Source organism: Ascaphus truei, chromosome 9, assembly GCF_040206685.1.
Source record: "Ascaphus truei isolate aAscTru1 chromosome 9, aAscTru1.hap1, whole genome shotgun sequence".
NCBI lineage: Eukaryota > Metazoa > Chordata > Amphibia > Anura > Ascaphidae > Ascaphus > Ascaphus truei.
In genome coordinates, this window is record NC_134491.1 from 99,648 (window position 1) to 113,129 (window position 13,482).

A 13,482-nucleotide genomic window follows, 5' to 3' on the forward strand; every position below is an offset into this window, starting at 1 on the left:
CCCGCCTGGGATCTTACCTGATCCGCAGTCCCTCAATGTCCAGGTACCCTCATTCCCACAATGTTATACATTGGAGGGGAGGTGTTCCCTACCTGTCTTCTGGGTTAGTGGGGATTCTGATGTCTTCCGTGTGAAGCTTGAGTCATATCTGGAAGAAAGCAGTATAGGTTATTTTGGTGTAGTATAGGGCAGTTAAGATATATAAGGGTAAATAAGATATCCAGATCCAGAGTGTGGGAAAGAGAGAGTGTGGGAGAGAGAGAGAGAGAGTGGGTGAGAGAGAGATAGAGAGAGTGGGGGGGAGAGAGAGAGAGAGAGAGTGTGGGAGGGAGAGAGAGAGAGTGTGGGAGGGAGAGAGAGAGTGTGGGAGGGAGAGAGAGAGAGTGTGGGAGAGAGAGAGAGAGAGTGTGGGAGAGAGAGTGTGGGAGAGAGAGAGAGAGTGTGAGAGAGAGAGAGTGGGAGAGAGAGAGTGTGGGAGAGAGAGAGTGGGAGAGAGAGAGAGTGGGAGAGAGAGGGAGAGTGTGGGAGAGAGAGGGAGAGTGTGGGAGAGAGAGGGAGAGTGTGGGAGAGAGAGGGAGAGTGTGGGAGAGAGAGGGAGAGTGCGGGAGAGAGAGGGAGAGTGTGGGAGAGAGAGGGAGAGTGTGGGAGAGAGAGTGTGGGAGAGAGAGAGTGGGAGAGAAAGAGAGAGAGTGTGGGAGAGAGAGAGTGTGGGAGAGAGAGAGTGTGGGAGAGAGAGAGAGTGTGGGAGAGAGAGAGAGTGTGGGAGAGAGAGTGTGGGAGAGAGTGTGGGGGAGAGAGAGAGAGTGGGAGAGAGTGAGAGAGAGAGTGTCGGAGAGAGAGAGAGTGTGGGAGAGAGTGTGGGGGAGAGAGAGTGGGAGAGAGAGAGAGAGAGAGAGTGGGAGAGAGAGAGTGGGAGAGAGAGGGAGAGTGTGGGAGAGAGAGGGAGAGTGTGGGAGAGAGAGGGAGAGTGTGGGAGAGAGAGGGAGAGTGTGGGAGAGAGAGGGAGAGTGTGGGAGAGAGAGGGAGAGTGTGGGAGAGAGAGGGAGAGAGAGGGAGAGTGTGGGAGAGAGAGGGAGAGTGTGGGAGAGAGAGGGAGAGTGTGGGAGAGATAGGGAGAGTGTGGGAGAGTGTGGGAGAGAGGGAGAGAGAGGGAGAGTGTGCGAGAGAGAGGGAGAGTGTGGGAGAGAGAGAGTGTGGGAGAGAGAGAGAGAGAGTGTGGGAGAGAGAGAGTGCGCGAGAGAGAGAGTGTGCGAGAGAGAGAGTGTGCAAGAGAGAGAGTGTGCGAGAGAGAGAGAGAGTGTGGGAGAGAGAGAGAGTGTGGGAGAGAGAGTGTGGGAGAGAGTGTGGGGGAGAGTGAGAGAGTGGGAAAGAGTGAGAGAGAGAGTGTCGGAGAGAGAGAGAGTGTGGGGGAGAGAGAGTGTGGGGGAGAGAGAGTGGGGGGACACAGAGGGGGGAGACACAGAGGTGGGAGACACAGAGGGGGGAGACAGAGGGGGGAGACACAGAGGGGGGAGACACAGAGGGGAGAGACACAGAGGGGAGAGACACAGAGGGGAGAGAGGGTGGGTGACACACACAGAGAGAGAAGGTGTGGGTGACTGACTGGGTGGGTGGGTGACTGACTGACTGGGTGGGTGACTGACTGGGTGGGTGACTGACTGACTGGGTGGGTGACTGACTGGGTGGGTGACTGACTGGGTGGGTGACTGACTGACTGGGTGGGTGACTGACTGACTGGGTGGGTGACTGACTGACTGGGTGGGTGACTGGCTGACTGGGTGGGTGACTGGCTGACTGGGTGGGTGACTGACTGACTGGGTGGGTGACTGACTGACTGGGTGGGTGACTGACTGACTGGGTGGGTGACTGACTGACTGGGTGGGTGACTGACTGGGTGGGTGACTGACTGACTGACTGGGTGACTGACTGACTGACTGACTAGGTGGGTAGGTGACTGACTGACTGGGTAGGTGACTGACTGACTGGGTAGGTGACTGACTACTTGTGGTCTCTCTCTCTCCCCCCCCTACACACACACACACACACACACTCTCTCCCCCTCCCCCTGAGTGTGAGTGGTGCTTTAAATGTTGGTGGTCTGATGACATCACTCACCCCGTATCTCCGGAGGAGATCTCTCCTCGGGGTTCCCCTGAGCCGGTGTCAGCTCAAACAGGCACCTCTCCCTCCCTCACGGAGCAGTGTCGGCCATCTTGCTCCCGACGGGGGACGGGGAGTGGGGGGAGGCACCAAGACTCGGCTCTCCAGCCTCCCAACCCCGTGCAACCACGGGAGGGGGCCAAGCACGGGAGCGAGCCAGCACGGGAGGGGGCAGCGCACGGGAGGGGGCAGCGCACGGGAGCGAACAAGCACGGGAGGGGGCAGCGCACGGGAGGGGGCAGCGCACGGGAGCGAGCAAGCACGGGAGGGGGCCAAGCATGGGAGCGAGCAAGCACGGGAGGGGGCAGCGCACGGGAGGGGGCAGCGCACGGGAGCGAGCAAGCACGGGAGGGGGCAGCGCACGAGAGCGAGCAAGCACGGGAGGGGGCAGCGCACGGGAGCGAGCAAGCACGGGAGGGGTCCAAGCACGGGAGCGAGCAAGCACGGGAGGGGGCCAAGCACGGGAGCGAGCCAGCACGGGAGGGGGCCAAGCATGGGAGCGAGCCAGCACGGGAGGGGGCCAAGCACAGGAGCGAGCAAGCACGGGAGGGGGCCAAGCACAGGAGCGAGCCAGCACGGGAGGGGGCCAAGCATGGGAGCGAGCCAGCACGGGAGGGGGCCAAGCACGGGAGGGGGCCAAGCACGGGAGCGAGCCAGCACACGGGAGGGGGCAGCGCACGGGAGGGGACAAGCACGGGAGGGGGCCAAGCACGGGAGGGGGCCAAGCACGGGAGGGGGCCAAGCACGGGAGCGAGCCAGCACGGGAGGGGGCCAAGCACGGGAGCGAGCCAGCACGGGAGGGGGCAGCGCACGGGAGGGGGCAGCGCACGGGAGCGAGCAAGCACGGGAGGGGGCAGCGCACGGGAGCGAGCAAGCACGGGAGGGGGCCAAGCATGGGAGCGAGCAAGCACGGGAGGGGGCAGCGCACGGGAGCGAGCAAGCACGGGAGGGGGCCAAGCACGGGAGCGAGCAAGCACGGGAGGGGGCCAAGCACAGGAGCGAGCCAGCACGGGAGGGGGCCAAGCATGGGAGCGAGCCAGCACGGGAGGGGGCCAAGCACGGGAGCGAGCCAGCACGGGAGGGGGCAGCGCACGGGAGGGGACAAGCACGGGAGGGGGCAGCGCACGGGAGGGGGCCAAGCACGGGAGGGGGCCAAGCACGGGAGCGAGCCAGCACGGGAGGGGGCCAAGCACGGGAGCGAGCCAGCACGGGAGGGGGCAGCGCACGGGAGGGGGCAGCGCACGGGAGCGAGCAAGCACGGGAGGGGGCAGCGCACGGGAGCGAGCAAGCACGGGAGGGGGCCAAGCATGGGAGCGAGCAAGCACGGGAGGGGGCAGCGCACGGGAGCGAGCAAGCACGGGAGGGGGCCAAGCACGGGAGCGAGCAAGCACGGGAGGGGGCAGCGCACGGGAACGAGCAAGCACGGGAGGGGGCCAAGCACGGGAGGGGGTAGCGCACGGGAGGGGGCAGCGCACGGGAGCGAGCAAGCATGGGAGGGGGCAGTGCACGGGAGCGAGCAAGCACGGGAGGGGGCCAAGCATGGGAGCGAGCAAGCACGGGAGGGGGCAGCGCACGGTAGCGAGCAAGCACGGGAGGGGGCCAAGCACGGGAGAGGGCCAAGCACGGGAGGGGGTAGCACAGGAGGGGGCAGCGCACGGGAGCGAGCAAGCACGGGAGGGGGCCAAGCACGGGAGGGGGCCAAGCACGGGAGGGGGCAGCACGGGAGGGGGCAGCACGGGAGGGGGCCAAGCACGGGAGGGGGCCAAGCACGAGGGGGCCAGCATGGGAGGAGGCAGCGCACGAGGGGGCCAGCACGGGAGGGGCCAGAACGGGAGGGGGCCAGCACGGGAGGGGGCAGCACGGACGGGAGGGGGCAGCACGGACGGGAGGGGGCAGCACGGACGGGAGGGGGCAGCACGGACGGGAGGGGGCAGCGCACGAGGAGGCCAGCACGGGAGGGGCCAGAACGGGAGGGGGCCAGCACGGGAGGGGGCAGCACGGGAGGGGCCAGAACGGGAGGGGGCCAGAACGGGAGGGGGCCAGCACGGGAGCGGGGCAAGCACGGGAGGGGGCAGCACACGAGGGGGCAGCACGGGAGCGGGGCAGCACGGGAGCGGGGCAGCGCACAGGAACGGGGCAAGCAGAGGAGCGAGGCAAGCACATGGGAGAGGGGCAGGTGCAGCACCCCACCCACGTGCACAGCCGCGCAACACAACCCCTCCCCCTATCTCCCGCATCCCAGGTGGCGGACACCCCAGGGCAGGGGGGGGAGGAGATCAGGAGGGGGAGGAGATCAGGGGGAAGGGGCTAAACCAGCGCTGCCTGCCGGCCCTCTTCCCGGCGTTAGCCCAATCAGGGATGGGGATTATGTATTTATTTTTATTTTTTTTAAAAGTTGCCGCGAGCAGGGGAATTCATAGAGCCGCAGCAACTACTCGCCAGCGGCCAAAATCCACCCGCCACGGGCGTGTATTTATAATGAATTGTCGAACACTGTATATATATATATATGTATATGTATGTATATATAAATATATATATACATATATACATATATATACACACACACACACACACACACACATATATAGATACACACACAGATAGATATATAGACATACAGAAGTACACAAAGTCACAAATAGATGTGTGTGTATATATATATATATATATATATATATATACACACACACACACACATCTATTTATGTGTCTTTGTGTACTTCTGTGTGTCTATATATCTATCTGTGTGTGCATCTATATATGTGTGTGTATACAGTGCGCTCTGCTTCTCGGCGTTCTGCTCATATGGCATTTCCCAATGTATACCCATATTTTATTTATTTATTTATAAAAATGTTTTACCAGAATGTAATACATTGATAGTTACCTCTTGTTTTCAAGTATGTCCGGGGCATAGTTAATATGACAAATAATACATGGTTACAAATACAGTTACATAAATGAACAGGGTATACATTATATACTGTACAATACATTGCATACAGTTAGAGAAGATGTATATTATAGGCGTATGTAACAGTTACAGACCAGATTAAAATGTGAGACAGCCTTAGTTTTGAAAGAACTTAAACTGGTGGTGGATGTAAGAGTCTCTGGTAGGTTGTTCCAGTTATATGGTGCATCGTAAGAGAAGGAGGAGTGGCAGGATACTTTGTTGAGCCTTGGGACCATGAACAGTCTTTTGGAGTCTGATCTCAGGTGATAGGTGCTGCATGTGGTAGGGGTGAGGAGCTTGTTCAGGTAGCTGGGTAGCTTGCCCATAAAGTATTTGAAGGCAAGACAGGAAAGGTGAACTTTGCGCCTAGACTCGAGTGATGACCAATCTAGTTCTTTGAGCATTTCGCAGTGATGTGTGTTGTAGTTGCATTGGAGAATAAAACAACAAATTGAATTGTAGAGGGTGTCAAGATTGCTAAAGTGTGATTGAGGTGCCGAGCCATATACTATGTCTCCATAGTCAATAATTGGCATTAGCATCTGCTGTGCAATACGTTTTCTGACCAGGAGACTTAGGGAGGATTTGTTCCTGGAAAGTACCCCTAGTTTGGCATAGGTCTTGGTTGTCAGGGTATCAATGTGCATCCCGAATGTTAAGTGGGAGTCAAGCCATATGCCCAGGTATTTAAAACTAGTAACAGGAGTTAGGGTGGTGTTAGTGTTGGTTCTAATGTGGAGCTCAGTCGCTGGAAGCTTTAAAAATATAGTCTTGGTCCCAAATACCATTGTTACAGTCTTGTCAGTGTTTAAAAACAGTTTGTTTTAGGAAATCCAGTTTTCGAGACTCAAAAAGTCAGACTGAAGTATGTGTTGAAGGTTAGAGAGGCTATGGCTGTGCGCATATAGGATAGTGTCATCTGCATACATGTGTATTGAGGCTTCCTGACAAGCTGTGGGGAGATCATTGATGAACACTGAGAAGAGTAGGGGCCCCAGAACAGAGCCTTGCGGGACGCCACAGGTGATATCCAGGGGGTTAGCGTTAGAGACAGAGATGGACACATGTTGGGATCTACCTGATAGGTAGGACTGAAACCAGTTTAAAGCATGCTTCCCTATTCCAGAGCTCTGGAGTTTGTTAAGCAGGATAGCATGATCAACAGTATCAAAAGCCTTTGCAAAATCTAGAAATACTGCACCAGTGAGTTGACCCCGTTCCATTCCACACTGGATTTCATTGCAAACTTTTAGCAGCGTAGTTACGATGGAGTGTTTGGGGCGAAAGCCAGATTGGAATTGGCTAGGGAAATTTGTCTTGTTATAGTAATCGCTTAATTGGGAGTGGACACATTTTTCCATGACTTTGGATAGGATTGGGAGAAGGGAGATTGGCCTGTAGTTTGAGACAGTGTTTTTGTCCCCACTTTTGAAGATTGGGACAACTCTGGCAGCTTTCCAGGTCTTAGGGATATGGCCTGCAGACAGGATAGAGTTGACTATGGAAGCAATTGGTTTGGCAATGGCTGGGGCACCAAGTCTTAAGAACCTAGATTGTAGTAAGTCAGGTCCACATTGGCTGCTTAGTTTTAGTTTGAGGAGCGCTTGTGTAATCACCTCTTCGGATACTGGGCCAAATTGAAATTTGTGGGCAGTGTTGGGAGGGGGTGGGGCTATAGGGGTATTCCCAGAATGAGGTTCACGTTTGTGGTTTGGGCTGCGTTTCGCTAATAAGTTAGTAGCACACCCCACAAAGTAATCATTGAATGCATATGCAATGTCGGTGGGGTTTGTCAGAGTAATATCGCCCTTTGTGATGTTACTTGGCTGTTGATGGTTAGAAGGCTGGAATATTCATTAGGTTCGGCGCTTGTTCCGTTTTTCCGGCGATTTTCGGCATGACGCGCTCAGCAGCTGAGTATCCGGCGGTACAGAGAAAGGGGTCGCCATGTCTGCGCATGCGCAGAACAGGGGGACTGCAAGTCTGCGCATGTGCAGAAGCCGAAAATCGCCCGTTTCGCTTTGCGGCGCCGCCAGGGAGCGGAACCCCCCGTAAAAGCGGGGCTCGCGCGTGCGTGTGTATATATATCTATATATATGTATGTCTTTGTGTACATCTGTGTATATATCTGTGTTTGCGCATCTATACATGTATAGATTACTCACCACAAGCACTCCATTGGTGATAATCTGGGTGGGAGGTTCCAGGCTGTGAGCAGAGAAAACTAAAGTTATATCTTAACCCCTTCTGCTGCCAGTTAAAGCATTAAAACATATCACACCTACTCAGTTAAAAAAAATGAAAGGAAATAAGTATGTTCTACAGCAGGGGTGCCCAAACTGGAGGGGGGGGTGCAAAAAGTTCTGGCCGGGGGAGTGCGCGAGGTCTCTGTATGTTACTTACTTTGTCAAATGAAGCCGCGTAGTCATGCACATTACATTGTGAAACGCCGGACACAAGGTAAGGGGGTGGGACGCGAGCAGGGGGGGAGCAGACGAAAAAGTTTGTGCACCCGTTCTACAGCACGTATGGAATTGGTATGCTAAATTGAACCATCGCTCGAATGTGTTAATCACAGGGGTATATAGCTTCCTTTGGGTGGGATAACATTTAGACTGGGTTTATTTATTGGGAATATCTCTGGGGATGGAAATCCCATGAGTTGCAATGTCCTGTGTGCAAGTGGCCTGTTTATAAGTGGCCTGTTTATAAGTGGCCTGTTTATAAGTGGCCTGTTTATAAGTGGCCTGTTTATAAGTGGCCTGTTTATAAGTGGCCTGTTTATAAGTGGCCTGTTTATAAGTGGCCTGTTTATAAGTGGCCCCTCCGCCCCAGGACGGCACCTGGGGTCATTGTGTTTCTAAGAACCTGCTAAATAAATACCATCTCGTTCATAAGTATAAAGTTCCTGGCGCCCGTCCTTCCTCTATCACCGCCCAGCTGCATGCACCCAGCACCCTGATAATGCAATACACTGAGGAAGCCAAATATGTAGCCCTTTTTCTGAACACCTTCTTAAGGGACTACTAGTGCTGTACTTAACCTGCGGCTCCAGGAGATATGAGCCTCCGCTAGCTGGGAGCCTGGGGTAAGGATTCTAGCGCAGCGCCTCCACCTACCCAGGATCCCCGTTACGTAAGATCGCCCTGGGCAAGAAACATACCAACAATGCGTGCAACCAAGTTTACTGTGTCTAAGTAACCACGTCTTACCCCCTACATAACATCACACATAACTTATACTATACGTTAAAGTCCTTGTACTACGCGGCTCGACCGCATCCCTAGTGGAAGTGTCCTGTACAACAGTGGCTCGGCCACGCTCTATAGAGTGTTGTCCTTGCAATAGGTTAGCTAATATACTCAGTCCGCTAGCCACTTGCTAGTGTCCTACTAGTTATTCCTAAGGCGGGATCAGCGCCTGATGACCGGTGTTGGTGCACTTGAGTTACAATTGTACCTTCCGGTCACGGCGGTGACCGGTGCCTCTTCGCAAAGGGTCTGCTGCTCCTCCTCGGATCCTCCGGACGTCGAGGTGTCCAGCCATCTGATCCCAGATGACCGTGACTGTCCACAACTCCGTGCGCTGTCCCTATCTAAGGTGACAATGCTCTCCACTATCGGGCGTCCCTACAGTACCGCAGCCTACGGTGACTCAGGGGGAAATCTCCTATGGGCTTGGGGAGTAATAGTCGGCCTATGCAGGCGGGTCACGGACCCCCTGCACTCGCACTACCTCCTCTCGCTCGGTCCCGAGCTCCTCTGCCTAGCGTGGTCGCTGCCCCCACACTTCCTGTTCCTGTTTCCAAAATCCCAGCCCTCTCATTGGCTCCTAGCGTCAGGTGCTTGCCCCAGAGCTCGCGGGAGTTGCCATCCATATCAGAGCCTTTCCTTATTGGTCCTGCGTTCGCGCGCTCCCCTTACGCAGGCGCGACCTTACGACCTTATCAGTGTCCTTAGCGATATTGCGCAACAACATGGCGGCACCCTGTATACCGTGCCGTCGCGGAACCTGCCATACATACGCAACGGGTTTTTAGCACACCCTTACACTCTCCCCCCGCAGAACCCAACGTCTCCGCTTGGGCTACATCTACATAACTTTATACACAGATCAACGCTCACAGTACATTACTGACACTCTAGATTAAATTGCACAGTTCGGTGAACATTACTACTACCGACTGTACTCTGCGGCGAGCCCACTGCTGAGCCTCATAATGGGGTGCCCCGAATTGGTCGTACGCCATCCTCATTGGAGGTTGACCAGTTCTTTGGCTTCGGCGAGGTAGCTCTTCAGCTACCTCCTCTGGAGAAGAGCAAGTTTCAGTGGGCATTCCCAATTCCGCCCTTGAGGGGTTCAACAAATCTACAAAGTCTCTCTGCGGCACAAAGCACGGGCTCTGTGGGTCTAACGGCTGGCTCACTGGAGTCAGCGTATCTGTCGTTGGACCAAGGGGCTCTTTACCCGTAGCTCCTTCGGGAGATGCCCCCGCGGCCGGAAGGCCCCTTTGAGAAGTTCCCTCCATCGGATTCTCAGAGGTGGCATTTATTACAGTCTCTAGGCCATCCTCTGTATTCCCATCTTCTCCATCTATTGAAACGGTGGGCACTTCCAATTCGTTGTCCCCTACTTGAGGTATGTGGAGCAGATGATTCCTATGCCATACTTTTACTCGGCCTTCTGAATCCTTGATGCGGTACACCGGGAGGCCAGGCATCTGTGATTCTACTTCATACACCCCATCTCTCCACCTATCAGCCAACTTGTGTTTCCCCGGAATGCCTAAATTACATAGAAGAACAGCATCCCCCGGACGAATCTCTTTATGTCTCACTTTGTGGTCATAGCGCCTCTTGTTGCCCGCATTTAATTGTGCCGCCGTCTTTTCCGCTAACTTATACGCCTGCTGTAGACTGTCTTGCAGTCTCTGTACATATCGGAAATGCGTTCTGTTGGATACCCCATCGGTAGATATCCGCAGTCGCACATCCACAGGTAGTCGCGCTTCCCTTCTGAACATCAAAAAGTAGGGGGTGTACCCGGTAGACTCGTGGCGGGTACAGTTGTATGCGTGCACCAGTGTCTCCACATGCTTGCTCCACTCTGTCTTTTGAGAGCCAGTTAGTGTCCCCAGCATGTCAAGTAGCGTGCGGTTGAACCGTTCAGGCATAGCATCCCCATCAGGGTGGTACAGAGTCGTCCGTGACTTGGCTATATTTAACAACTTCAACAGTTCCCTAATGAGAGTGCTCTCGAAGTCTCTGCCTTGATCCGAGTGTAATCGATTCGGTAACCCATAGTGCATGAAGTATTTCTCCCATAATACTCTAGCCACAGTCACTGCTCGCTGATCTTTGGTGGGGAATGCTTGGGCATATCGGGTGTAATGGTCCGTGATCACTAGTACATTACTGATGCCCCTGGAGTCTTGCTCGATGCATAAGAAGTCCATACACACCAAATCCATGGGGCCAGAGCTTTTCAAATGCGCCATGGGGGCAGCTCGAGTGGGTAAGGTTTTCCTCTGTATGCAACGGGTACACTGTCGGCAGTGAACCTCTACGGAGTCTCTCATCTTTGGCCAGTAGAACCGGTCCCGAATTAACCTGAATGTTTTGTCGACACCTAGATGGCCATGATCATCGTGTAGGGCCCGAAGGACCATATACCGCAGAATCTTGGGCAGGAATAGCTGTCGTCGGTCGGGATGATTATGGTAGGGTATGACCCGATACAGGAGGCAATTGTCCAGTTCGAATTTCCCGAACTCGTTTAACAGGAGTTTCACCAATTCTCTGGGGGCTTGCTTTCCCTTGCTGCAAAGCTTGTCGGGCTAATTCTACCACGGGGTCTTGAATTTGATACTGCACTAGCTTGTTCCAGGGAATAATCTTGTCTTCTGTAATATTCATTCCGTCCCCGCTTCGGGAAGCCCGCGGGACACCCCGGGGTTGGCACCACAATGAGTCGGCTACTCTTAGTTCCGAAAAGGCGATCTGATTGTCGACTACTGCGGCTGTAGAGCATAGCGCCCGTATACCATGCCCTGGAATCTCTTCCCACACCTCCTCATCCCGGACAGGTGGGAGCCCCGGTCTTCGTGACAAGGCATCGGCCTCCACGTTGGTGGGCCCTGGTTTATACTTGAGGTTGAAACGGTAGTTGGCCAGTGCCGCCAACCACCGGTGACCGGTCGCATCTAGTTTGGCGGACGTATTAATGTACGTCATGGGGTTATTGTCGGTCCGCACTTCAAACTGTACCCCATACAGATAGTCATGTAACTTGTCCACTACTGCCCATTTGAGGGCTAGGAATTCCAGCTTGTGCACAGGGTAGTTCTGTTCGCTGGGGGTCAAGCTTCGACTCGCGTATGCCACGGGGCGGAGCCCGGTGTCGTGTTTCTGGTGCAACACTGCTCCTAATCCGCTAAAACTGGCATCCACGTGTAGCACGTACTCGCGATCAGGGTCGGCATAGGCCAGTACCGGGGCCTGTGTTAGACTGGCTTTCAGTTTTAGGAACGCTTGTTTACAAGCCGGGGTCCACCTCTCTCCGAAAGGAGTTTGCGCTGTGACATTTTTCCGACCGGCCTCCTCAGGATAGATTTTTAACAGGTTATTCAGAAGTTTGGCTTTACTTGAGTAGCCCTCCACGAAACGTCGGTAATAGCCACAAAACCCCAGAAAGGATCGCAGCTCCTGGACATTACTGGGCCGGGGCCAATTCACTACGGCCTCGATCTTCCCTGGGTCGGTGGAAATCCCCTCAGCTGAGACAATGTGGCCCACGTATGTCACGGACGTGCGACAAAATTTGCATTTGTCCAGGGACAGCTTGAGCCCCTCCTTCTGAAGTCGATCCAATACCTTCAGTAACCGCTCCTCGTGTTCCTCCAGGGTTTTCCCGAACACTATAATGTCATCCAAGTACACTAGGCATTCTTGTGGGTTCATGTCTCCCAGGGTCTGTTCCATCAACCTCTGAAAGGTGGCTGGGACCCCGCAGATTCCTTGCGGCATGCGCGTGAACTGATAGAACCCTAGTGGACAGATGAAGGCTGTCTTCTCCTGGTCTTCCAGACCCATTGGTACTTGATAGTATCCTGACCGTAGGTCTAGTACACTGAACCATTTGCTTCCCGTCAAGGCGTTCAGTAGGTCCTCAATGCGCGGTAGGGTGTACTGGTCGGGTACCGTGCGGTTATTCAATGTTCTGTAATCTACGCATAGACGCACCGCCCCATTCTTCTTACGGACCACCACAATGGAAGAAGCATAGGGACTGTGTGATCCTTGAACAACACCAGCTTTCTCCATTTCGGCTATCAACCTCCGCACCTCTTCCACATCTCGGGGGGCTAGACGGCGGGAGCGCTCCCGGAATGGCGCAGTGTCGTTCATCCGAATAGTATGTCGGGCGCTGCGACTGCACCCCACGTCCATATCACTCGTGGAGAACACCCCTCGTCGTTCTCCTAGCTTGGTCTGCAATCTCTTTTTCCAGTCTGCCGTTAGCGGTGAGTCTCCGAAGTCAAAGGCCAATAGGGGGGCCACTGCATGAGTGGTGGCCGCCGGCCGTCCTTTCAAAGCCTTCTCTTCGGGTACTACCGGGTATATTCTGCCCAGCGGCTGCCGCCGATCGATACACATGGGGTACGGGGAGATATTCTGCACATACACCCAGGTTCTGTCCGGAATCTTCCCCGGCCACTCTCTTACGGAAGCTAATAGTTCATAGCCAAGCCGCTGATCATCCCGTGTCGTGCTCTCCAAGGAGAAGAGCTGATCTTCCAGACGTCTGTCCGGGTAGTGGCAGGCCGCGATCATCATTCTCCCTTCCCCGGGCGGGATCTTGGTCAGTCCCCACTCTTGACTGTATAGCATCCCATGCTTCTCTTCAGTCGCAATTTTACCGCAAGCCTCTTATAGGGCCGGACACGTAGCGAGGGCTAGCAGCGGGGCTTCGCCCGCTTCTTGTAGGTACATGCGGATCACTGACTGCACAATGTTGGTGTTGGTCCCCATGATTATCGGTTCGCTGTCGTGGTCTTGCGGCTCGGGACACACTAAGGCTTCCACTTCCATGGGGTGGTGCTTGCCGGTGTTCAGCTGGGGAATGTCCAGATGTACTTTTACCACTCCATCGATGGGATAATCTTCGTGGCTCAGCCCTCTCAACCGTAAGGAGTCAGCGGATAACAGCGGCAGCCGATGTAAGTGTTGGTCATAGAAGGGCCGATACACTATGGTCACCAGGGATCCCGTATCCATCAACGCCGAAGCATAGATGCCTTCAATTACTACCCGAACGATGGCAGTGGGTCCGATCCGATTGCTCGTTGAGGGCTGGGCCACGGC

At 54.9% G+C, this 13,482-nt stretch overlaps 1 protein-coding gene across 1 annotated transcript in view; it reads right to left on the bottom strand.

Annotated features, from left to right (window-relative positions):
- Nucleotides 1–13,482, bottom strand: part of PLA2G4F (phospholipase A2 group IVF) — a 45,397-nt gene that overhangs the window by 10,984 nt on the left and 20,931 nt on the right. Inside the window, exon 6 of the mRNA XM_075613151.1 lies at nt 7,285–7,327. Within this exon, the coding sequence (XP_075469266.1) occupies nt 7,285–7,327 (43 nt within the window). The remainder of the gene's footprint in view (nt 1–7,284; nt 7,328–13,482) is intronic.